This window comes from Nilaparvata lugens, chromosome 9 (assembly GCF_014356525.2).
Source record: "Nilaparvata lugens isolate BPH chromosome 9, ASM1435652v1, whole genome shotgun sequence".
NCBI classification, from domain to species: Eukaryota; Metazoa; Arthropoda; class Insecta; order Hemiptera; family Delphacidae; genus Nilaparvata; species Nilaparvata lugens.
Genome location: NC_052512.1, coordinates 15,249,014 through 15,276,371, shown reverse-complemented (window position 1 = coordinate 15,276,371; position 27,358 = coordinate 15,249,014). Strand labels below are relative to the sequence as shown.

The 27,358-nt window shown below is 35.6% G+C and overlaps 1 protein-coding gene across 1 annotated transcript in view; it reads right to left on the bottom strand.

The window, feature by feature from the left end:
- The window catches only part of LOC111059830 (interferon-related developmental regulator 2), a 42,319-nt gene extending 21,967 nt beyond the window's left edge, over positions 1-20,352 (bottom strand). The window contains exons 1-5 of the mRNA XM_039435541.1: positions 20,122-20,352; positions 14,034-14,144; positions 10,873-11,053; positions 3,944-4,145; positions 2,171-2,379 (exon numbers count right to left, since the gene is read on the bottom strand). Coding sequence (XP_039291475.1) covers positions 2,171-2,379; positions 3,944-4,145; positions 10,873-11,053; positions 14,034-14,144; positions 20,122-20,155 — 737 coding nt within the window. The 5' untranslated portion in view covers positions 20,156-20,352. The remainder of the gene's footprint in view (positions 1-2,170; positions 2,380-3,943; positions 4,146-10,872; positions 11,054-14,033; positions 14,145-20,121) is intronic.
- Between the last annotated feature and the right edge of the window lie 7,006 nt (positions 20,353-27,358).

Sequence of the window (27,358 nt, the reverse complement as noted above, 5' to 3'; positions counted from 1 at the left end):
AAAACAATACAATACAATTAAAAAAAAAAAAAAAAAACAGCTGTAGTTTTCTGTAAAGTGTGAAGTTTTAGCTCAAAAATTTCTAGTTTTATTCAAATTTTTGACTTTTTGAATAATTACCAAGTTACTGTTCTAGATTTTTTTGATTTTAGACTCTAATACTACCTATTTGATTCAAAATTTACTCGTTTATCTGAGTATTGAGGAGCGTAAATTGTATTTTGAAAAGTGAAAATGACATCAAATCAAATCAAATAATTTTTATTCACACAAGAAAAAAAAATACAGCAACAGGGACATATATGCATAATGAATTTTCCCCACAAAGACAACAAGTTTGGGTATGGGGAATGAGTTCTGTGAACTGCATTATAGTTCATTATAGTATAACAATAACAGTTGTAGATTTACAATGAACAATAAAACAAAAGAATATGTACAAAAGAACATAACCAACATTTTGATTTGGACAGTGTAGTATAAATTGGAAATGAGACAGTTTTGGGCATGCGCCTGTTGTGCCTTTCCTCATCTCAAGTATTTGTACACAATGTGATAAATAAATAAATGAATAAATAAATAGATACAAATTAATATTCAAGTTGAAATGACATTTTAACTTGAAAATGACCAAAGTAGGTCGAAACTAGTCGTTAAAATGTATTAATAAAAGGGTACTACAAGTTTTATAATGTGTTTATTAATTTGAATAAAGTACCCAATATAAGTGAAGTGATTTGATGAATACAATTTATAAATAATAAAAAATAGATAAGCAAGAAATACATAATAAGATTCCAAACAACACATGGATTCTTAAACGAAAGATAACTCGCTTTCAATCCAGTAAAACCTAGATTTGTGCGCTGGCATAGTACTATTCAATATCTATTAGTACTAGTTCTCCACTGGGTTGGAGAACTCACTCATGAACTGTTGTACCGCGTTCGAATCCCGGGCTAACAAATGATTTTTGGATAGTAGCGCTCATCAAATTTCCACCTAGCTGTTTACCCTGTTGTCTATATTTGCAGTGGGAGAAGTCTTCGTGATGATTTACAGCATTTGATTGGGATTTTCGTTTGATAATCTATATAATAAGAGAGAGTAGGGTTGTGTTTGTTCGTGTGTTCGTTTGTTCGCATCAAAACATGTCAACTTGTGGATTGCATACCGGAAAAACGGGAATGATTTAGATCTCCAAATTTTGAACATAGATTCTAAAAATATCAATCTCATGCACCTGGAAGCCCAAATTTCAATTTTCCTTCTAGATTTTTCAGAATTAATGTTCAAATTCATCTATGCTACCGTAGGCTACATGAAGTTTCATAGCCCAAAGTGTGTCTGTTTATGAGCAGGTTATAAGACTACCATTTACGAACGTCTATGTAGCGCAGCGGTAAAAGGCCTGCTTACGGAGCGATGATTCCTCGATTCGAGTCCCCGAGGCTTCCCATTTTTTTGTTCTTAATTTTTTCCCTCGAAACGTATTATTATCAATTATTTTTTGAAGGAATTTGTTTTTATTACTATTGAACTTGGATTTTATCAAATAATTATTTTTAATGTAAAATTTTGCTACCAGTACAAATGAATTGGACATAGTCTTCATGCTGTAGGCCTATAATTGAATTTCATAAGAAAAACATGAATAGATCACAATAAAATAAGAAATAATTTATATTCTTCAGTTATAATGTACTATCAGACACGAATTCCCAGTGAAACGAGTATTTTAGGTATTTTGTTTGGAATTGGGAAAACAAAAGGCTGCCTGATTCAAATTGAGGAGGATCCTAATCGAACTAAAATTTATTGATGTATTGGAAAAATCAATATGATTCTGTGAGGTTTCCAAGTATTATGTATTCTTTAGTTTTCTATACTATAATAAAGGAAAGAACTGGCTTATACACGTAAGGAATAGGGAATTATGTTTGACGCATCATACCGTCTGAAATATACTCAACTGATTAATTTGAAATTTTGCATATAGACTCTTCATTAACCGAGGATGGTTATAGGTCTATTTTCAAATTTCGATATTTTATTACGTCAAGTTTTCATTTTGCAGTTTTAAAATAGACCCTTGCGAAGCACGGGTTACCTACTAGTAATATAATAATACAAATGCTAGCAAGTACATGGTAGACTAAATGATACTGACGGCAAGTGGTGACTGTCGGTGACGGTAAGCAGCAGCGACCAGGCAGACAGGGCGGCTGCATGCATTTGGGCCGTGTCAGCTGTGACCGTCGGCTGACTGCCGTCCCCCTTCGGGTAGCTGCCCGCAAACACCTGCTGCAGCACGACCAGCGACCCGGCCGTGTCGTCCGTGTCTCCGATGTAGTTCAGCACGCCCAACGCCCAGCAACACTGCAATGCAACCATTTTACAACATAACAGAAAATAAATCAATTCGCCACCAGCAAAATACAATATTGACTAGTAGTTCTGTGAACAGTAGACCTCGCACTCAGCAAGTTACATTGACCTGTTATGTTTTCTCAAAAATTAATAAATAATTTATCAATTTAAAATGTCTAGAAAAAATCCTAAATAAACATAGAGATTTCTGTCCTATCGTACCGTGACTTGTCGTCCCGGAATATGAGTGTTAGCGCTGTCATCAGGTCTGGCTGCAACTGTCTACAACGTCAATGAATAATAAGCTCTCTCCATCATTTTATTCTACACAAATTTCTTGGATTTCATTTTTGGCAGCTCTTCAACAGCTGAGGAAAGAGTGTTGTAAATTTGTATCTGCTGAAATAGGTGACTATCCCTTGTTTTAGAAAGCCTTTCCTGTGAGATTGGAATATAATTTCTATGCCGGGTTGTTTATTCATGATTGTTTCCCTGACATGAGTAAGATTCTAAATAGGTTTTGACATGCAGCTATTCATTATGAAAATATTGAAGGGAATGTCAACATCCTCAGTCTTAGAAAGCTTTCTCTGCATGACTCTGTTTCTCAAGTTGTCTAACACTCACATTGCCTTTTTTGCAACATGAAAATTTTTGAAGCATGGCAAGAATTACCCCATAGGCGAATACCATAGGATATGGTATTCATTAATTTTGATACTGTTTATGTATAATGTTTGTAATTTATAGAGAAATAGTCAGCTACTTTAAAAGATGTTTCGTTTATCAAAATGTTCTTCACTTTCATTTTGAAAGATGTCTTTATAAAAACAGGCAGATAACTAGTGGTTCTGTGAACAGTAGACCTCGTACTCAGTAAGTTACATTGACCTGTTATGTTTTCTCAAAAATTAATAAATAATTTATCAATTTAAAATGTCTAGAAAAAATCCTAAATAAACATAGAGCTTTCTGTCCTATCGTACCGTGACGTGTCGTCCCGGAATGTGAGTGTGAGCGCTGTCATCAGGTCTGGCTGCAACTGTATACAACGTTGATGGAAAGATACATTTTCAAGATATTCGATGTTTTTGAACGGCTAGTATTATAGTCAACTGTTTACTAACGCTTATGGAAGGATACATTTTCAATATGTTCGATGTTTTTGTCGGGTAGTATTATAGTCCACTAGACAGCTAATTTATGATGAATAATTCCAAAGTCTTATTTTTACGGTAATATTGGCGTTCAAAGAAGACTCCTTTTCCTTTTGTATTATCCTTAAAATGCAAAATTACAAAAAAACCGTATGTATACGTCGACGCACAATTTAAAAAAAACATACCTGTCAAATTTCATGAAAATCTATTACCGCGTTTCGCCGTAAATGCGCAACATATAAACATTTAAACATTGAGAGAAATGCCAAACCGTCGACTTGAATCTTAGACCTCACTTCGCTCGGTCAAAATTATTGATTCATTAGCATTTGAAAAAATGTAATATCTCAGTCATTTACATCTATAAATAGATAAACGAAGAGTAAAAGTTGCCAGTGTGAACAGGGTCTTACCTTGGCCCTTGCAAGCGGCGCCATACTGGTGTCTGTTGCAATGTGTGTGAGTGTGGGGACCAGCTGATGGCAAATGTGGTTGGTGACGTCACAGGCCCCCAGCTGGATGCAGAGCAGGGCTGCCAACTGTGCGGCGGCCGCCTGTTCAGCGCCACGCCCCTTCTTCAGAGCCCGCTCTATGCCGTCAGCCAGTGTCATGCGTCTGAAACATAAACACGTCCTATAATATTAAACGGGCAACTTCTGTTATTATGTTTAGATGTTTATATGTTTGTATTTCACCGGATCTCGAAAACAACTCTAACGATTCTCACGAAATTCAGAACATAGTAGGTTTATAATATAAAGATTCGATTGCACTAGGTCTCATCCCTGGGAAAACTCGCTGAAAGACATTAAAGGATAATTATTATTCATCCTTGGAAAAACAGCTGATAATAATTATTTTGTCGTCTGTTGGTGATGGAAGTGAGTGAGCGAGTTCATGTGTGTGGGACTGTGTCAAAATTATGACTCAGCTGTTGAACTTGTGTAATCATTCAATCAGGTACTTAGTGCCGGTTGAAAAAAATCCGGGTTATTTTCAATACTTATTAATTCCAGTAGATCCATCTTTTTGAAATGGTCTTCTCTGATTTGGTTCACGTGAAGTTAATTAGGATTAAAATTTAACCGGCTTTTGTGCAACTGGGCCTTGGTGAGGGAAATTTATGCATTCCTCTGGGAATTAGTCTAAATTTACTGTGTATAATTTCTATGTATTATAATTTCTTCTTTCGTAATAAAGTTTTGTACTCCAGAGCGAAAGTCGGTCCCCCATATTATACATGATACATCACCAAACATTTGGAATACACATTATAAGAAATTTCTGAAACTAACTATTGTAATTTCAAACTATCTAATATTTTCTGTATTTATTCATTTATCATTTTGCAACCGCCATTACGAGCTGACAAGAATGAGCTGTGGTATGAGAAGATCCGATCATTGTGTCAAAATTTGTGTGTTTGAAATTTTAACCCTCAGTTATCCTTATAAGCGCCTCTCCACTAGGAAATCCTGAAATTAAGTGCATCTAACGAGTGATTCGGATAGCATATATAACCCTTATAATAGGGTTATATAATAGTGCAAACGGAGGGGGTGTTTCTTCTCTTCTATAATATTTACCAAAATTATGCTATCAAATCTCTATTTGAATCCTTGATTGGTTGGGAGCTTTTAGTGGATTCGTTCATTCAAATGCACATATAGTCATCATCATTCAATTGTCACCTATTTTAGCAACTAGCAACTACGAGCCAGGAACTTCAATGAAAAATACTAATAAAATTCAACTTCAGGTTTATTGAACTCTAAATAGGTAGAACGAATTAATAAAAGTCAGGTAACATGTCAAATTTTCAAACAGAACAAAGTCATTCAGCAATCGATTCAGGTCATGGAGACATACTCAATTTTTAATCTATACATTTTGGGAACCTACTAACTTGCTGCATTTAAATTTGGGCCTCGGACATTCTATGTAACTAAATTTTGAGCTACCTATAATAAGAGAACAACAAAAGTTTGGCACGCACCATTTTAACAATATTTAAACTTTGACTCTTTAGAAACACTCAATATACGATTTAAGAAGACTCAGATTCACCCACGCAATTAATCTCCTAATTCTACTTCTAATAATTTTATCGGTTTCTTCTTCAAACTAGATCAAAATTAATGATAATACCTATAACAAGAACTAGTCTATGTGTCTCTCTGAATGGAAAACAGATCCTTTCAGAGGACCGAGGCTCGCACACGGCCGTTACATGTTTTCCCGGATACGTCTCAATTCGAACTGTGGCCTTTTCACTGAAAATTATTCCCTCTCCACGAGCGTTGAGCATAACTTCCAGTAGAAAAGCCAAAGCTGCAAAAAGGTCAATGGTCGTACAATTCCCAAATACATTAGCTTTTTCTTTTTACCTTTTTGTGTAGTTGAGAAGTTGATATTGTGGTAATTATTCATATTAAATGAAGAAGAATAAGAAATTGTCAAAAAACCACTGGTTTATTGATAATTAGGCTTGAAAGAGCTGAGGAAATAATGAAAGCCTCTATAAATGTATTATTATTTTGAGTTGTTCCACTCATACAATACCAGATATAGACAAAACCTCAGAGACGACATTCATAGAACTGGTATGTATGAGAGGGGGGTAAAGAGTACAGGAATTCGGCTTTATAATTCATTGCCAACACACATAAAAGCTCTTACAGGTAAAAGTTCAGAATTAAGGTGAGGGAGGAGTTGTTGCAGGTTTGTCCTTATTCCAGTGAGGAATTCTTTTTGCATTATAGAATGCAAAGATTGACGACTTAGATTATAATTGACAAATCCTTATACCCCTTTCATAGGTGGTCAGTGGGATGAGAAAAAAATGAAGAAAAAAAATGATCATACACTCAGAGAAGAACTGATAGGATTGATGAAGTTATGCACTCAGCATAATTATTTCAAATTTAACAATAGATTTTTTGAACAAAGACAGGGGTTGGCAATGGGGTCACCCCTCTCACCACTCCTAGCTGAATTATTTACGGATAAGTTAGAAAGTAGAATCATTGAGAATAGTCATTTCATGATAAAATTGATTACTGGTTTCGATATGTTGATGATATTATTTGCTTATGGAAAGTAAGTAAACCTAGCGCCGCAGTGCAGGATGGTTTCTAACAGCTTGGCGTTGTTGTCATTCGAGATGAGTGTCTGGCTTGGAAGTGTTTCGGCCGCATTGCAGGATGACTGTTAACGGTTGCCGGAAGATCAACAGCTGGGTTTTTTTCGTTATTTTTCGTGATAGAGAAATTCTGATAGCAGATTCGTTCTCAGCGACCCCAAGTTTAGCCTGAAGGCTCAGAATGTCAACAATGTGTTTAAATAATTAAAAATCATCATGAAAAGTCATTAATATGGTAGTACACCACGTTTCTGGAAACTTTTTACTGGTGACTGGAGTTTATAGGCAACACAAAAATAAAAATAATCGTGAGAAAGAAAACTGCTGATGAACGCGAATAAGACCGTCACTCCATTGTTCTATTGTCTCGGCTGCTTGGCTGAGCCTGGCTGGAGGGATCAAATAACCGACTGGAATGATCTTTCGTCTGTCCGCTAGGCGGAACTACGCCGACCATTGCTGGGTGGAAGATGTTACTGCGGCCGCTCGCATTCCACCAACGCTGCTATTATTTGCTGTCTCAGCGCCTAGTCCGAGTCAGACAAGCATCCAGCCTGCACTGCGGAGCTAGGTTAACAGACAACTAGACAATTTTCTTTCCTATCTGAATGGATTACATCAGAGTATAAAATTCACTGTAGAGGTAGAACAGGATTGTGTATTGAATTATCTAGATTTAAGAATAGATCATAGCACTGGCTTTCACAAGTTTTCTATTTTCAGAAAACCAACCCATACTGATGTATGGATTCCTCTTTATTCTTCTCATCCTATTTCTCACAAACTTGCTGCTTTCAATAGCATGGTCTATAGAGCACTAACAATACCTAATGAGCCATCATGATTTTGATATTGAGATAACTAAAATTAAACAGATAGCTTTCACAAATGGGAATAAAGAAAGTATGGTGGACAGATTATTGAGTAAAATTAATAGACAAATTTCAATCAATTCTAGCTTTGTAAGCTCAAACTGTGAGGAGAAGACTTGGATAACAATCCCATATTTAGGCCTTGTTTCTGATAAGATAGGTAGGGAATTGAGGAGGAATTGATTTCATGTTGCTTTCAAGACCAAACCAATTTTAAATAGTCTATTTAGCTGAAGTGAAGACAAAATTGATATTTGAGATAAAAGCGGGGTGTACAAACTTAAATGTGATGATTGTAATGCTTGTTATGTGGGTCAGACTGGTAGAAGTTTCAAAAGTAGAATTAAAGAACACATCAGAAATTGGAATAAACAGAATGGGGAATCTAACTATGCAGAACATTTGATAACAAATAATCACAAGTTTACAGTTAAGGAGAATGTTGAGTTTCTGCATGTTAATAACAAAGGCAGATCTTTGAATATTCTAGAGGCTTTAGAAATAACAAGAGTAATTAAGGAAAATTCCCAGTATAGTTTAAATTACCAGATTCATCTCAACCAATACAACACTACGAATTTAGTTTTATCATAAAATTGTAAGCATACATTAGTCAATAGTTTTTCCATTTACATATTTGTTTTATTATCTTTCACACTTGTTTTCTTGGTTCTTATTTTGTACTAAGAGCAAATTTTATTATCATGGCGATTCTGTTGCTTAAGCCGCCATTTTGTCACACCGTTGAGGGGGAGGAGACTGTCTAGCTAGGCCAATGGCAGGCGTTCATGCCCTCGACCAATAGCAGTACTCGCCTACTAGTATAAATTCTGCTGCTCTTGTATTTAGTTTTAGTTTATCAGAGATTGACAATGGTGTAATAACCGAAACCGGTCTTTCTAATTATCAATAAATCAGAGGTTTTTTGACAATTTCTTAGTCTTCTTCATTCAATTAGCTTTTTCGGCATGAAATTGAAACTGCATTTGAAAAATGCACGAAAATTGCTTTAATTTCGACAACTAAGCAACAAGTTAGCAAATTCAAACAAGACAGAGTCAATTCTGACACTAAAAACGCAGGGTTCAACATACAGTAAAAATCAAAGTTCATTCCAGTTCAAAAAGCTGGAAAATAATATAAGATACACAAAAACAACTACAATATACCCACTCAATATTCACTCTATTACAATAGAAATTATCATTGAAGGTACGATGAATTTCATTAAATTTTCCACAGTTATTAATGAATTTAATGAAAAGCTTAGTGTCGACTGAGGAGTGGAGTGTCATTCAATAAATGGAACTGAGTTTTTGGGTCTGGAGCTGCAGTCCAATCTAAAGTGGGGAACTGAAATTAAAAGCCTTAGAAAAAATTTGTCCCATGCACATTTGCTTTGACGACTTTGAGGAATATTTCCAACAGAAAAACAGCTCATGCGGTCTTCATGTCCCAAGTTCTTTATAGTGTGATATTTTGGGGAGGCACCATAGGATATCTGAATACAATATTTATAACACAAAAGGAAGCGCTGCGAATAATTGAAGGTATTAGCGTGAGGCACTCATGCAAACCCGTATTTAGAAGATTGGGTCTGCTTTCATTGTATTTTTTGAGATTGCTGTGTATGCACATAGAAATAAGGATACTTAGGGCCGTGTCTGAGCTCGGGATTTGTCTCTGTCTTGTTTGAATTTGCTAACTTGTTGCTTAGTTGTCGAAATTAAAGCAATTTTCGTGCATTTTTCAAATGCAGTTTCAATTTCATGTCGAAAAGGCTAATTGAATGAAGAAGACTAAGAAATTGTCAAAAAACCACTGATTTATTGATAATTAGAAAGACCGGTTTCGGTTATTAGACCATTGTCAATCTCTGATAAACTAAAACTAAATACAAGAGCAGCAGAATTTATACTAGTAGGCGAGTACTGCTATTGGTCGAGGGCATGAACGCCTGCCATTGGCCTAGCTAGACAGTCTCCTCTCCCTCAACGGTGTGACAAAATGGCGGCTTAAGCAACAGAATCGCAATGATAATAAAATTTACTTTTAGTAAATTAGTTTAGTACTTTAGTTTAGATTAGTACTTTTAGTTCTACACTTTGAACAGCTGGAGTTGGAGAATTGGCTTTCCAAAACGAGGCATAGTCGCAGTTTTACTTTCCTTGCCCTATTACCATAAGGAAAGTATTGCTTTCCGAAAAAAATTAAGGTACCCCAATTTCTATACGTTTCAAGGTCCCCTGAGTCCAAAAAACTGGTTTTTGGGTATTGGTCTGTATGTGTGTGTGTGTGTGTGTGTGTGTGTGTGTGTGTGTGTGTGTGTGTGTGTGTGTGTGTGTGTGTATGAGTGTATGTGCGTCAGTGTACACGATATTTCATCTCCCAATTAACGGAATGACTTGAAATTTGGAACTTAAGGTCCTTTCACTATAAGGATCCGACACGAATAATTTCGATCAAATGCAATTCAAGATGGCGGCTAAAATGGCGAAAATGTTGTCAAAAGCAGAGTTTTTCGTGATTTTCTCGGAAACGGCTCCAACGATTTTGATCAAATTCATACCTAAAATAGTCATCGATAAGCTCTATCAACTGCCACAAGTCCCATATCTGTAAAAATGTCAGGAGCTTCGCCCCATCAATGCAGATAGATTCCCAATTATCAGGCTTCAGATACAATTGAAACAAAAAAAAAATCAAGTGGAGTAGATTGAGCATGAAAATTTCTACAATTAATGTTCAGTAACATTTTCACCTAAAATTGAAAATCAATTGCAAATTCGAGAAAATGTGATTATTCAATTGCAAATTATTGTTGATTCTATTGAATCATTCACTATGAAGAGATAGCAGACCTCATGTGTGTCTCCAGCGTTATTGCCCTTTCACCAGCTGGCTCAAATCTTTGAATAGTAGACTTGAGATGCGCGGGAACACTAGCGTCAGGTGATCAATTTTCATAATGGCAAGGAAAGTTGTATGAGTGCGCCACACCAGATTTTTATGATAATCTTCATTTTCTCATTTATATAATATTGGAAACGGTTTTCCTTGACGAAATTAAACATTCTTAAATAATTCAAAATAGCTGAAACTTTACACTATTTCCTCCTTATTTTTTTATTTTGTGTTCAAATTACTAGTTTTTCAAAATTTAATTTAAACGTGGAGGACTGCGACAAAGCCCCGTTTCGGAAAGCCAATTTTCTGACTCCAGCTGTTTAAAGACTAGAACTTGCTAAATCCCGAGCTCGTTAACCGGCCCTTAATGTTCTAGAATATTGTTAGGGATTTTGGTGAGTATAGTGAGTGGTTTGCTGACCTATCGATGATGAGATGGGGCACGTAGCGGCGGGTGAACGCCGTGCCGACGGCCAGCAGACTGTTGGTGCGGCCCTGCGCCGATTTCTCAGAGATTCCGTCGATTGCTTCATACAGCTTCTCCTCGAACAGATCCTCCTGCGATGGCTCGTCCCCCGCCAGTTCATCGCCAAAGTTACCACCTACACAATAAATACATGCATAAATAATTGACCGAGCCAAGTGAGGTCTAATGATAATACTGACGGTGATGCTCACATAAGCTCTAAGGCCGGTTACAGAGCTCGACCGACCGTCAGTGCGTACGTCAGTCGCGCTTGTCTTTTCCATAGATATTCCATGTATCCGTACAGAGCAGGACTGACGGCACGCATGCGCACGGTCGGAACCATGCGTTTTACACTGCGTACGAAGACCATCGGTCGAGCTCGTGCACATCCGTTCCATCGGTCAACTGACGCGCTATTGAAACAAATAGAAGCTCTCAGAGCTGTACTGATCAGTAGCCCGATCGCAACATAACCAATGTGCTGACACCTCTGCCCGACAATCAGCTGATATTGAATTGAATAGCATAATGAATGAATTCAATTAATAGTGTCATATTTTAATTTAGATTTTTTCTATACATTTCTTCAATCATTTCTATATTTTTTACTGAAAAAGTCATATATTATTGATATTATCTACATTTATTTGATCCGTAGCTTAAAGTGACTGCAAGTATTCCCAATGGTGATACAAGCTCGAAATAACTCATCAAAACTTCTGATGGACATTCTGAGGTAGTTAAAAAATGTATCTTCACCCCAAGCAATGATATATATAATGGTACTAAATTCCCTTTGAAAATCTCTTTGGGCGACCATCGGGTGAACTTGATATCTACGTCTTTTAATGTTTCGTTTACGAAGATAAAAAGCTGCAATTGAACAATCTGTAAAAGCGTCCATTTTGTGAGTCAGAAAAACTGATGTATGGTCAGGATGGTGCATACGCACTGACGGTCGGTCGAGCTCTGAATGTGTAAAACCGATTCATCGATGCGTACGGTCAGGATGGTACATACGCACTGACGGTCGGTCGAGTTCTGTAACCGGCCTAAGGCTTGTGCGTGGGTAATGAGAGAGAGGGATGATGATGAGAGATGACGACTACTTTTGGGTAGTCGGTACCGACGGCTTATCGCCTCCTCCGAAATACGGGATTCAAGGTCTAAGATTTAAGTTGACGGTTTTTCATTTATCTCTATGTATATATATATATATATATATTATATATATATATATATATAATATGAATTAAAACAGGAGACACAAGACATAAATAGATTGAAAACACTTAAAAGCTTACATGTGTCTCCTGTTTTAATTAGACTCAGTCTCCGAAAATTTCCCCATTTCCAATGTAAGTTTTTAAGTGTTTTCAATCTATTTATGTCTTGTGTCTCCTGTTTTAATTTATATTACAAACTTTAAAGTGTCTTCTGTTATGTGCTATATGTATATATATATATGTATATATAGCCTATTCACCTTCATTATATTCTCTTCCAAACTACATGAAACAAAACTTTAAATACAAACTTACAATATTTTAATCTAAAATATTATAATCAATACTTAGAATGTGTCATTACACACATGTGTGGATGTTCATTCCTGTCGTATAGTGAGCAGTATAGCAGTTACCTACTCTAATTGCTACAATTGAAATCTTTGTTCTATTCTGTTTTTGCCGCAGTGCTCACTTTCCTTTTCCATTGCCTTCAGGTCTAAACTCGTCGCTCTTCGTTAATAACTCGCCTGTCAAGAGTGAAGGATAGTATTCCAGTGTTGGCTGTGCGAATGTTCAACTGCCTGCCAGACTCAGTCAGGGCAGGGCGCGCCCTCTAAATGTATTCTGGATCACATTGTCGCGGTGGCTCATTGGAAGGAGCTTCTACCAGTTGGAGGATTTCTTTAGTGAGAGCTTTGCTGGACTGTGATACTGCCTAAAGTTTGTGAATATTGTTTTTAATTACTTGACACGATCAATCCAGAAAAACCTGACCTTGATCACGACATTGGATATTAGCATGGCACAAATTACATGAGACAGTGTCGACATGCCGCATTTGCTTCACTGCAAACGTGAACAAGTACGACTTTTATTAAGTTTTACTACTTTTAAAAACTTTCATCAAGTTATAGAAAATGAAATAATGATGCCGCACCCTCTATCATCATCGATGTTTTGATTACTTTGATTCTACAATTGTTGAGATAATGCATTGTGACATGGCCTAAATCCTATACTATTAAACGAGCAATTTCTGTTTATATGTTTAGATATTTGGATGTTTATATGTTTGTATTTCACCGAACCTCGAAAACGGCTCTAACGATTCTCACTAAATTCAAAACACAGTAGGTTTATAATATAAAGATTCGATTGCACTAGGTCTCATCCCTGGAAAACCTCGCTGAAGGACATTAAAAGGATAATAAATTCATCCTTGGAAGAACAGATTTCGTCGTCTATTGATAACAGAGGATGGTGTGCCTGTGTGGGAGATCAGCTGTGTAATCATTCAAACAGCTTACCGTATATCGCGAGAAATATTATCTAGAAATTTTAATAGACTCTATCAAAATAATCTGATTTATTGACATGACATGGTTTATCACTCTAAATTAGAGTATATCATAATATTCAAAGTTAATAATTATTTTACAGTTTTAAGTGATTAGTGAGTGTTATTTTGTTATTCAATTTGGTTTGTAAACAATCTAAATTAAAACTTTTCTGTTTTTAAATATTTTGACTCAAAATTGGACCTGGATTCAAGTGTATGAAACATAAACTACTTTTTGGACCATTTATAGTGTATAAATCAAAATTCGGGGAAGAAACAGTTTTGGGCTGTACCTGTTTGTCCTTCCCCAATCATTTTGAAAAATTGTGCGCTGTTTTATCAATAAATAAATAACGAGCGAAGCTCGGTGCCCCGATATTGTGGCTTAATTGTATTCATTCGAATACAATAATATTTCTATTACCTATGATAGAAGCAGAGAAAACTCCTATAATTGTATTCTCCTATAATTGTATTCTGTGATAGTAGGTAGGGCAAGGAAAGTGAAAACACAATTTATCTAATGATTTAGTAGGCCTACTCACCATCATCGTGGATAGTGCTGTCTGATAGGAGACTTATAACACTGGCATTGTCATTCATAGAGTCCTCATCCGAAGTTCCTAAGGCTTCGATACGATTTTTCGATGCAGCGCCTGCAATAAACACAATTTTACATCAATCTAAATTTTTTATCTGAATAAAACTAGGCTTATATAGTGAGGTCCACGTTATAATGGCAGTGTTTGATCAGCAATGGTATTGCTATCCTTATCTATCATTCAACAAAGCGGATAGCGCTATCTCTTTCTCGCTTTGCTCTGTTGCCAGATTATTGTTTATTGTTTTTGAAGTGACGGATACAAGGATCCAAAGGTTCAAAGAACCCCACACGTCAACCGAAGCTTATTTTTGAATGAAAAAGACTAAAAAATTGTTAAAAACCACACATTTATTGATCAATTTATTTATTATCAATAAATCTGTGGTTTTTGACAATTTCTTAGTCTTTTTCATTCAATATGAATAATTACCACAATACCAACTTCTCAACTACACAAAAAGTGAAGCTTATTGTGTTCCCAAGTAGTATGTTAGTTAGGCAAACCAATACCAGTGTCCTTTACAAGAACCAGGAGTTTTACCCCATACTAACATTCCATTCATCACCTGGTTGCAATCCTTGTCGCAATCCAGTGTGATATGCTTGGCAGTCTCTTACTGATTAGTCCTCGTGACCTACGTGAGTTCCACTCCTTGCTTTCTTTGTAGGTCCTTCCGCTGAGAGAGGGGACGCCTAACTGCCTCTAGGGCGCCCGGCCACCCACGACTCAGCCTCTTGACCCACATTTGTGCCTGGAGTTTCACAAATCTCTGGTCTCTTGGGTTTTTTCTTTTTGGGTTGGAGGCCTCATTTCTACCAAGAAGTTTTGCCTAAATGGCCGCCCTTCTTTGAGCAGTGGTGAAGTTTGGTCTCTCCACCCACAACTCGTGACCTACGTGAGTTCCACTCCTGGCCTTTTTGTAAGTCCTTCCGCTGAGAGAGGGGACGCCAAACTGCCTCTAGGGCGCCTGGCCACCCTCGACTCAGCCTCTTGACCCACATTTGTGCCTGGAGTTTCACCCATCTCTGGTCTCTTGGGTTTTTTCTTTTTGCCCCTCCGAAACTGCCCTGATGGGGCGGATCCCGTGGGTTTGAAGGCAAGGTAACTTCTGGAGTTGTCTTGAGGTCCATTTTAGTCGCCTCCTACGACAAGCATGGATGGATACTGTGGCTGAATTCTGGTTTTCAACACATTCTTGAGTACGATGATCGACTCAAAGCTCCTTCAACCCACAGGGGGCCTGTTGCCAGATATAGTTTTTTTTTTAACAATGTGGAATTAATAATTAACAAAATATTTTATCTAGGCCTAAATATTATGAAAATTCATTTTAAAATTATTGAAAAATATAGGTTAATTCATTATTTTAAACTAGAATGAACAGTTTATATTACATCAATGAACCTGTATCAGCTACCCTCCATACTCCATAAAAGGCATTGACAAGACAGAGTATCCCATTGTGTCTCCGCGAATTGGAAGATAAAAAATTTAAAAATGTGCTTCGAGATAAACTCCTCAAACTTCCACTCTATTCCTTGAGTGAAGAGGAGATCAGTCGTTTTATTTGTCACTTTGACATGCCATCTCGATAGTTTGTGTAAATTTTATGAACGTTAGTATTTTTGTATTTTTTTGGGCTTATGCCCAATCAGTACTGCAGTATGGTATAATAGCCTGGGGAGGAGCCAGAAACATCCATCTCAATAAATTATTCACTATACAAAAATTTTTAATCAAATCAATTACTTCCAAACCAAGACGTTACCCCAGCAGTGATCTTTTCAATGAGTTCGAAGTATTAACTGTCAGAAAATTATATACAAAGAATCTTCTCTTATACATAATAAAAAACAAAAATAACTTCAGACTTCGAGAGACTATGTATGATTTGAGACCATCTAGCATTACTTTTCAGAATGATCGTACAGTGTTGGACGTGTGCTGTAGGCAGTTTGTCTTTGTAGCTAAAAGACTACTGAATCATATACCTTTTGATTTTGTCAATTTCAGATTAAACAGTAGAACTAGGCATGAATTGGATAAATGTATTGTAGCATTCAAGCTCAATGAAAAACTATTTTGATACAAGTAAAATTCATTTACTATAGATCCTATACTTTCTGTATTGATCAAAGATTATCTCCTTCCAAAGTTATAATAACCTTTTGAAATAACAAATATCAAACTTTTTTGTAACTATTGAATAATGTATTCTTTTGTAGTGAATACCTTTCCCTCTTATTTTCAATGTTTTTTTGAACTGATTCATGAATTAAACTACGTGATTCTCCATTTCTTTTTATATTGTATATAAATTTCAATATGCTAAATAAAAGAAAATATGCACAAAACTAAAAGATGCTACAATGCAAGCATATGATAAGTATATGCTCACAGGCCGTATGGAAGACAAGGAACAACATTTGACAATGAAAAAAGCTTATGACCTGGATGTAAAAAACAAAAAGCAACTCGAATTGAAAATGAAAATACAACAGGCAGAAAATAAAACCAAAGTCTTGTGGAGAACGATAAATGAGGAAAGAAAAAAATCCAAAAATGTCAGAAATGAGAACCTCTACCTAACTGTGCGAGATCAAAAAATTACAGATCCCTATCAAATTGGCGACATCTTGAACGCTGGCTTCATGCAGCCAATAAAAGAACTGAATGGACATAATAATACTCCCAATAATCTGGAATTGACAGAGAATGCTCAAATATTCGACCACTTTGATGCAGTTACTCACACAGAATTAACCAAGATTCTTATGAGACTAAAACCAAACAACTCTTCAGGTCATGACGAAATTACAGGGAAAATTCTAAGGTACTGTGAGGACGAAATTAGAAACCCACTGTTGCACATAGTAAACTCATCATTTGAACAAGCAGTATTTCCACATAGCTTAAAAATAGCCAAGATCTACCCCAAATTCAAAACAGGTGACCATACTGATCCAAAAAACTACAGACCCATAGCAAACCTTCCCATTGTATCCAAGATTATAGAGCGGGCAGCATACAATCAATTGATTTCATATCTGGAGACGAATGGGCTGTTGTCTACGAGCCAGCATGGATTCCGAAAAAATCATAGTACAGCCACAGCGATTTCCAAACTCTGTGATGAGGTGTGTAAGATATGGGAGGATAGAAAATATGCATCAGGACTGTTTGTCGATCTCCGGAAGGCTTTTGATGTACTCGATTGGAACATACTCAAAACAAAACTAATAAAAATGAGAATTCAAGGCAGAGCACTCAAGTGGATTGAAGACTACCTCCAACATAGAAAACAATATGTAGAGCTGGATTTCCAAAGACAAAATCAAATAATCACTTTCAAATCAACAGCACGATCAGTCAAAAGAGGAGTACCACAAGGGTCAATCCTGGGACCGCTGCTCTTTCTTATATACATAAATGATCTTCCGGATGAATTACAAGAAAACAAAAAGTGTATCCTATTTGCAGACGACACAACTATACTACTTCCCACAAACAGAAAGGAAAATCGAAACAATATAGTTGAATCAACTCTTATTGAAGCTACCTCGATCTGCAATAGAATGAAACTGGCCATAAATAATGAAAAAACAGTACACATGAACTTCACCCCAACAAACCAAACCCAGGATGAACCACAAAACAGTAATATAAAAACAGTGGAAAGCACAAAGTTCCTTGGTGTAATTATCGACAACCATCTGACCTGGAGGCAACACACGGACTATTTGTGTAAAAAACTCTCCTCTGCTACATATGTCATCCGCAGAATCAGAAATATTGCTGATGAGAGGACAGCACTAATCGCATATCACTCATTATTTATGTCACACCTGAGATATGGCATCGTCGCATGGGGATCATCAGCACAGGGAAATCTTGAGAGAATATTAAGGATACAAAAAAGGGCAGTGCGAATCCTACTAAGAGAAAACTACATAGAACACTGTAAACCACTCTTTAAGCAGACAGGTATCCTCACAGTGATCTCAATATACATCCTGGAATCCATCATCCTAGTGGTAAACCAAAGTCCGGCTTTAAGACGAGATAAGCACAGTTATAGAACACGCAACGTGGATGACATAAGCCTCCCCCAGCATCGACTTAAGAAGTATAGTAGATCTCCGGCCTATTCGGGGGCATACCTGTTTAACCTGCTTCCTGGCAACATAAAATCCCTAGTGAATGACAACACCTTCATAAGAAGACTAAAACAATACCTGATGGACAGACCATACTACAGCATTGCAGAATTCATTGATGACCACACCTTCTCACACCTTAAAGTGAACACCGACACCCCCACGATGGGACGAAAAAGACGATTCCCCGGTCAAGCAGACTGCGGAGAAGACATAAGAAGTAAAAAGTAAGTAAGTAAGTAAGTACTAAGCATAGTGGATACTGTTTACATAAATTATATGCTATGATTATCATCATTTTATAATCATGAGTTGTGCTGCTGTTCAATATTTGTAATTTATATTTTGTACATTTCTATTTTCACGAATTATTGCAATTAACTTTAACTGTCTGTATATTTAATATAAATTTCTTTCATTTTATAGAGTAGTTTTTCAACATCCTGTTTCCCTCGATATTGTTATTATGTTATTTATAAATAGCGACTCATTCCTGCGCTCAGGTTAAACCTTTGCAGGGATTTTTTCTTCTCAATGTGTCTTTTAAATGTCATATAAGGATTAGGTTAGACAAGTTTTGTGAGAGTGTTGTATTTTATACTGTAAATTTGTTTTTTGAAGAATAAATGATTTTGATTTTTGATTTGATTCAATTTCTTTTTGACGAAATCTATCCAGTGTAAGGACTGGTCATGGATGGAAGGAAAATTGAATTGAATTGATCGGCAACGTTGCTCTCTTATCTTCCTCTACTGCCATTATAACGTGGACATCACTATTGTCATATTATTATTTTTTTTTATTGCTTATCTATTTTGTCCACATGGAAAACTACTTTTGTTATTTCTTATCAAAAATGGAAGACATTTTTTTGGGGTTTTGTTTTTAAGTGGAGTAATTGGATGGAGTAGTTTTTGAAGATTGAATAATGTTTCGTTTTTCGGGAGATAACATAATTTTGATATTCTAGTAGCCTACATGTAACATGCCATATTTTTGAAGGCTCCTGTTATTCTATTTATTGATTTTCTGTAGTTTTCAATACCTGTTGAGGTGTTGACATGACCAGTTGTAAAGTATTTTGGCTGGTAAAATAAAATACTATTAAGTATTTTATTCAACTTAATAAAATTGAATTGAATTTTAGCCAAACTTACAATATTATTACATTTTACAGTCAATATCCAATTAAAAATGATCACAAAGTTGATTTACAATAACATGATCATTTATCAAGGTTGAGAACATAATTTTACTGTAGGAAGAGAAAAATAGAATGGAAATTCGTAAGCAGGAAGAGTTTGAAAAAAATATGAAGGCCAAGGACAAAATCGTGTTTTGAAGGTTGGTTACAACTTTTAAAGTCGTTGTCAGTTCAGAAATTAAAAGAAAATCTTTCAACTCAAAATTTAATAAAACATTTAATTGCTCAATTTCACATTAAAAATCAAGAAATTAGTTTGGAATCAAAAACTTTTTTTGGTAAAAATAGATTGTAGCCTATCGAATCATGAAATTCAGAAATGGACCAGCATTTTGATATGATACAAACTGAACGTCAAAGATTCAAGGTTATGACAGAATAAGATGGGCTAATTTATTTATAGGCTGGTTCTGGTTCTAAACACGAAATCCAGGAAAGGGCAGTTGTGATCAGCTTATCGTAAGGAATCAATAACCTACTTTGAAAAATAATAAAATAGCTTAGAAGGAAAGCCTAAGCAACTAAACGGTAGATAATTGGGGTAGATTCATATTATGTAAGATTACATATGTATATAAATACCTGCCACATGGGCAAAAGCATGTTTATGAATTCATAAAAATGTTGCACAAAGTTGCGCCCATGGCTACAAAAGCAGATGTCTCACCTGATGTTTTTGCTCTGCGTTTTCCCTTCGGCATGGTTGATGAATCGCTTGAAACACTTGCCTGAATTTACACTTAATCAAGACGGTAAATTATTTCGTATAGAATTTCTGCTTCGTATACTAAATACGCTAAAATGTGAATTGGAATTTTGATAAAAACACATGTACGTCATGATCTGCTAGCACTGAAGGTGAAGCTGAGCTGAAATAGTAGCAGCTACTGCTGCTTTTATAGTTGACAGGCTAGCCAACACAACATAAACTGTGACACAGAAACATAAAAGCTATCACAATATTATATTCGAATTCGATAAACTGACAAAATTCCAATGAATTAAATTTGAAAATTCTATTTCCCTATTCAATATTTTCGAAAAATACAAATCCAGGTTCAGGAATATCATCACTGTTAGTTGACAAAATACCCACATAAAGCTCTGCCTCTGCAGCCACAGCCATCGATATCGAAATATCGATTTAATCTATTTTGAGAACGATCTTAACGACAGAGAAAACGCAAATAGACCAAAGGCAACCCCACGTGACCTCACTACCAACATAACGGTTTAAAACTTCTACTGATCATTTTTTAGGTTATGTTTAGCGGAATTGTAATGTAAGGATATTAGGTTATATTTTATCAACAAACTGAACAGTCAACATGTTTAAGATGTAACAAAGTACAGTAGATACAAAATTATTCATTACTTGGTAGGTTTATTCTTATAAATGAGACATAACATTGATGAATTCGTTTAAAACAGAAAGTTGAAACGGTTAATAGTATGATTAGGCTATTCATCACTGTACCAGGTAAGATAATATTGCCTAGGCCCTATTTGAAATAATTTTTAGATTTTAACATTTAAAATGTAACTTCAAAACAAGTATTGCTAATTATACAGAACAGTCACTTTTAGTTTTAATAAAACCATACGATTCCCCGATCTATGGACCGTGGCGATTAACTTACACTGGATAAGTAATAACGTAAATGCTTGTCACTTATAATTTTTGCCTGTCCATACTCAGGTAGGCTACAAGAAATCGGGACCTGATTAGGAAACTTAGATACTGTAATCTTGAATATTGAATAGGCTACCTACCAACTGAAAAATGTTATTGATAAAACATGTAAAGACAATAATTAGGATTATTAGAATCTACTGTATTTTCAGCCTAAAGAAAGAACGGTAGAGTTAGGAATACAGTAGTTATTAGTCAATCTAAAGGAAAACAAAATTAATACGAACATATTTAATAGCCATTAAACAAGATCAAAATGTAATCTATGTGCATCTTCTATTTTTTCAAAGGACAAGTAGCTTATTGCATTTTAGGAGTTGATGGAGGAGTATAAAGTTGGTCAGAATATTGAATAATACACGTTAGGCTACCTATCATCTAAGTTACCTATTATCTTGTAGTGAACAACTACAAGACTTAATCTATTTTGGACTATGTGTCTAACCTTACCTAATCTGGGAGAGGAATAGCACAAGGTTGACTTATATTTTCATCTATCATTTTGATAATGTACTTAGTGTATCAATCAATAAATAATCAATCTTTTCTTTTTTTCTCGTTATAGGTTTTGCATTATATAGCCTAGCATGCTTTAGGTTGCATATAAAGCTTCACGTTATAACACCTGACTCCTGCCTCACTCACGATTGAACGACACCTCAAAACCAAATCCAAAAAATAGGTTTTAAAAACGGTTTTTTTAAAAGAATCATTGAAATACGCATGATACAGGTAGCCTACTGTATTGTCATATAAACTCTTAGCAGGTCTAGAGACAGTTATTTTTTCTTTTTTCAGAGAATAACAGGCTGATTGAGCTATGGTTGAAACTTGCTCTTGGGTTTATCTTGCTAGTTTATGGTGGTGATCACAGTATCAAGTATCTGGTAAGCTTTCTTGTAATTATCAACCTATCAAATCATGTTGATGTATAAAAATCTTGTCGATGCTGTATAAAAATTACAAATTGTTTTCAATACCAATAATAATAGAGTTTCGCATTATCGTGTTATCAGATGGGCACACTAAACTGTCGGTCCCGGCTGAAGTATGACAGTCGTAAGGCCCATTGATGGCTTAAATATATTCAGGCGGTGAGACCTTCCCGCAAGAGACTCCCCACCGACAAAAGCCACACGAATTTTCTTTTTTTTAAGTTTTGCATTCTAACATTACAATACTGCCTTGATCTCCTATCGGAGGCCGCCCGGAACATTCATGTTGTTGGTGTTTCCAAAACAAATTTTTGAGACAGGACCGTTCTTCATTGTTGGGTTCTGTAGATGTTCCCTTCTAATTGTTTGTTAGCCTGGGTACACACGGGCCAATAGGCCATTAATTTCGATTAGTTCCACGACTTCCATTTCGTGGAGTCAATATTATAAACCACACCTAACAACTAAGAAGACATTTATCAGCTATAGACTCAAAAAAACGTTCATTGTACAACTACTAACAGCTATGTATCATTCTTTTAATTGATAGATAAGAAAATGTTTCTTTGGAGTACCTGGTTACGACATACCATGGCCTCTTCCACAGCTATATCAATTATGGCATAGTGCATGGGGTCATGCAGTAGGCTGTAGAAGGATCTTGCTTCTGCAAAAGAATGTTCTCCGGATCATCACCTCATCGGCTGGAGCATTGTGCGCTAATCTTTAGGAGGCTGAGGATTATGACGGTCTATAGCCAGTATCTCTTTAGTTCCCTGTTACTGTTGAGAAGATCAACAGATGTACTGTTGAGGACAGTACATCTGTTCAGCAGAGAGGACATGCACATAGTCACAACACACAACACAAGGAGGAGGAATGACATCAATTTGTCTCAGGCCAGACTGACTCGATCTCATAATAGCTTCCCTGTCCGTGCATTTGAGATTTACAACAGGATGCCGGTGTATTTCCGTGAACAGGAGAAAAAATCTTCAAGAAGGCACTTCGTGAGAAGCTTGTGAGTCTCTACTTCCTGGATGAAGAGTCAATCCAATGTTTTCTGAGATTTATGACTGACCTCCCATCTTGATCTCAGTTTAGTTATCAAGTTTTAAGTTTTATTTTTTATGACGCAATCTATCCAGCAAGTGCTGGTCATGGATGGAGACTACTGAATTACTGAATGTCACATGGGACGGTAGGTGATGCGAATTTCCTTGCCCTATTACCATAGGTAAGGAAAGTATTGCTTTCAAAAAAATTAAGGTACCTCAATTTCCACATTTCTATACTTTTCAAAGTCCCCTGAGTCCAAAATAGTGGTTTTTTAAACTGAAAAATAAAACAAATTAAAATTAAATCATTTCAACCAAAAATAATGAATAAGTCATAATCATACGAAAATAAGCATATGAACATATATTATATAATATCAACTTGTTTATTATTGCATTTAAACTTGAAAATGACCAATGTAGGCCGAAACTAGTTGTTGAAATGTTTTAATTAAAAAGTGTACTCCATGTTTTTATATTGTGTTTATTAATTTCAGTTTTTGGTATCAGATTGAAACAATTCATGAAAACAAAAACTTCACTATTCACCTCTACAAATAAAAAGTGGGTTACTCACCATATACTGTAAAACGAGATTCATCTCTTGAAAGTCAGGTCAATCCTACCCTATTTATACCCTAATCCTACAACTATTCAGAGCAGCAAACCGACTACATCTTATGAACCGTCTATCATCCTAGCTACAGCCTCCTTTAAGGCTTTTTACATGTCTTGATGATACCAGCAAGTGCTTCAGACTTGCATTCTGTATGAGCTATTTTACTTTGATAAATTCAATGTAAATTATCTTTTCAGGTCACAGTCAACTTCAAATCAGGTAGAAAGATTCAAGAAGTCCAATCGCCTTATGATGATTAGTTTGATCATGAGGTTCTCTACCTGGGGATGAACAACTTGCCCGTGAGAGAGAGAGGCCAGTAACCATTGCAGAGCGGATGATCAAGCTGGTGAAGAAAATCCACCACAAGACCGATAGTGCTCTAATTAACATGTGCATCATTCTGCCAAGGAGTGAGAACAGTTTCAAAATTGCCGGAAGTGATGAAGAAAGAATAGACTTCTGGAATGGCAAAGCAACCTCGACGAAAGTCATGTATCGACAATATTGTGTAAAAGGTATTAGTTTCAAGCTTTCAATTTCAATAATTTAATCTATACCACTATGAAAATGAGATGGCGTCTGCACGTTTGTCTGGGTGTCGTTACGCCTAAATGGTATGTGACAATTTTCCGAAAGATGGTTTATATAACCGATGACTGTCATTGACCTATTTTTGTTGAGAAAATCCTTAAGCCGTGTCTACACTGAACATTTCGGCAAACATGTTTGTTGAGGAACTCAGGGACAAACATTTTAAAAAGTTTGGACAATCATTGTTTGTCAAACAAAAAAGTTAGCCTACTGTTTTTCCAAACATTTTCAGTGTTGACATATGTAAAACATGAAACCTGTTCTCCTCACTTACAAATATTTTGTTTGGTGACGCGTCCACACTGGCCACCAACAAACATTGTTTGTCAAATAAAATAATAAAATTCGCCCAAAATTTTTCAACAAACATGTTTGTAAAACATTTGTTCAGTGTGGACACGGCTTAAAGGATAAGCCCTACTGTCCTTCAATGTGTACATGCTATTCTCATGGAGAAGTTTTCTCATGGTGTAAATGGTAACAATCGGAAGATATTGTTGATCAAAAACTAAAATTCATCAGAATTGATTTTTTCTTTGAATCTTATACATTTTTGAAAAATCATAACTCAGTACTCATTGGAGATAGAGAGTTCCGAATAATCTCATTTTATCTGTAAAAAGGCGAGGGCCAATTTTTCTGTCTGATTACTGGATTTGGCAGAAATAGCTTAAAACTGGAAAATGAACCGAAAATACGAGGTTCTTGGGCCGTTCTGTATCTAGCAGAAGAAAATTTTGCATGAAGTAATTGGCTTTGGACTTCTCTCATGTATCCAAATGATACGGTATATTAAAAAATCAGAACTACAATATTAATTGCAAGCACCAATGTATATAGTGACTGGACTATTGTGTGATAACATTTCTGTATAACTCATTACTTTTGTTATTAAGTGGTATTCCTTTCATTCCAATCAATTGCAGATTTTGAAAATAATGTTTTTTTTCATTTCAGGCACCAAAATATATCACAAAGGCCGCAAAGACAGTTCATCGTGTGTGTTGTTTCTCATTCTGCAAAGACAGTGAACATGTAATCATATAGTTTGACACCATACACAACGTTTTACCATTACCATAGTATAATATACCACTCTCATTGTATAATTTTGTACATTACGAAACATGTGTTCTGTCATGAATAATAATGTGTTTATGTAAATTAACAATTTATTGTTACTTTCACAATTTTTCATATGTTTTGAAAAAAAATTAAAAGGTATTATGTACTTCATTGGATAATTATTTTATACTAGCTTTGATCAGTCTGGCACATAGCCAGGATTTGATTTCGGGTGGGGCAAATTATATTTTATTGCCATCGAGATTTAACAAGAAAAATCAACTTACGCCTAAAATATGCATTTCAATACTCTGCCCACTAGAGGCCAAGCCTGTCTCGATAATATTTTTTCAAACGTTCAACCTGATATATGACAAATTCAAGTGTTATAGGATTTTCCTACTGTGATCATGATTGTGTCACGATATGTGTGCCCTGTGGTTCTGTTGAGTCTAGTTCTAACGATTTTGTCACTATTACTTCAAGACCTGTTATAAGATAAATTACTACAATTTAAGCGGTCTCTGAATTTGGTGAATTGGAGTGCTGTCATGGAAAAGTCAGATGCAAGTGATATATTCGAATCCTTCCTCAATACAGTTTTATATTATTTCAATCTAACTATCCCTAGAAAGACCTGTAGAAAAAAAGTTTCCCAAGTTAATAATAGAAAGAATTTCAAATGTAAGGAAGACTGGAAACACCTGAACTTAGTAAGATTAAGATTCTGCTCACTCTCTTACATGAAAACTTCAAAAAACAAAAAACCGAACATTAAATGATTAAATTGAATGAATGAATGATTAAATTGTCTCAATAGATTTTTCAAATTATTGGAATGACAGGTTTCCTGATTGACATCAAAGGCAGAATTAAGATCTCCACCAAGAACAATAGTATGGTCATTATAGCATCGTCTAGACAAAAATAGAAGCAATTCCTCCAATTTGGCTAAAAAATACTTTTGGGTCTCCACAAGGAGATCTGTACAATGATACGATAATGAGTTTCCTGGCTCCAATAATAGTACAGGTGGCCTCAAACTCACGTTCAATACATAGAAAATTCAGACTCAATTCTTGACTTTGAGAGTAAAGATTCTTACTGACAAATATTGCAACTCCGCCATTTTTGTGTAATAATCTACAGTAACTACTTGATGCAATACAAACATCCATTTTACTATATACGATTTCTTTTGATAATTACTTTTGAATAAACGAATTGTTGATAATTATAGCTTTTGAATGTTTTTTGCAGTCTGATGTATGGGGTAATTAGGTTATTCCTATTTCTAGTTCTATGTTCATGCTGATGGCTATGTCTTGTTGATAGAGTTAGGTTTTTTTAACATGGACCAGGTTACAATAAATGTACATTGAAGAGAGAGTCATGATTCCAAGCTCGATAAAACTATTTTTACAGCTTTCAATAGGTACTCCTTAGACCAACAATACAGCGAATTGCTTTTTTGCCAAATAAATGCCTTCTTCATATCACTTGAGTTACCCCAAAGACGGAGCCCATAATTGAGATGGGAATGAAACAAACTATAGTAAGTCAGAATAAGTACCTCCTACTGACACTTTTTAGTTTTCTTAGTAGGTACATAACTCTGGACAGTTTCTTACACAGATGCTCTATGTGGCTACTCCAACTTAATTTACTGTCTAGGACTATACCCAGCAGTTTAATCGGCTTCAAGTACTCCTGGTGCTCCCTGCTTAAATTATTTCTAAGCGAGAATAGAATATTTTCTGTTTTACTCTCATTGAGAGTCAAACAATTAGCAGCATACCACTCCCTGCAGCGTTCAACCGAGGAGTCAAAATTAGAATCAAGTATAATATGGTAGTGTCATCAGCATAGAGCACAGATAAACATGGAACATTAACACTAAAATCATACAAAAGCTAAGAATAGAAGGGCTATTCAGGGCT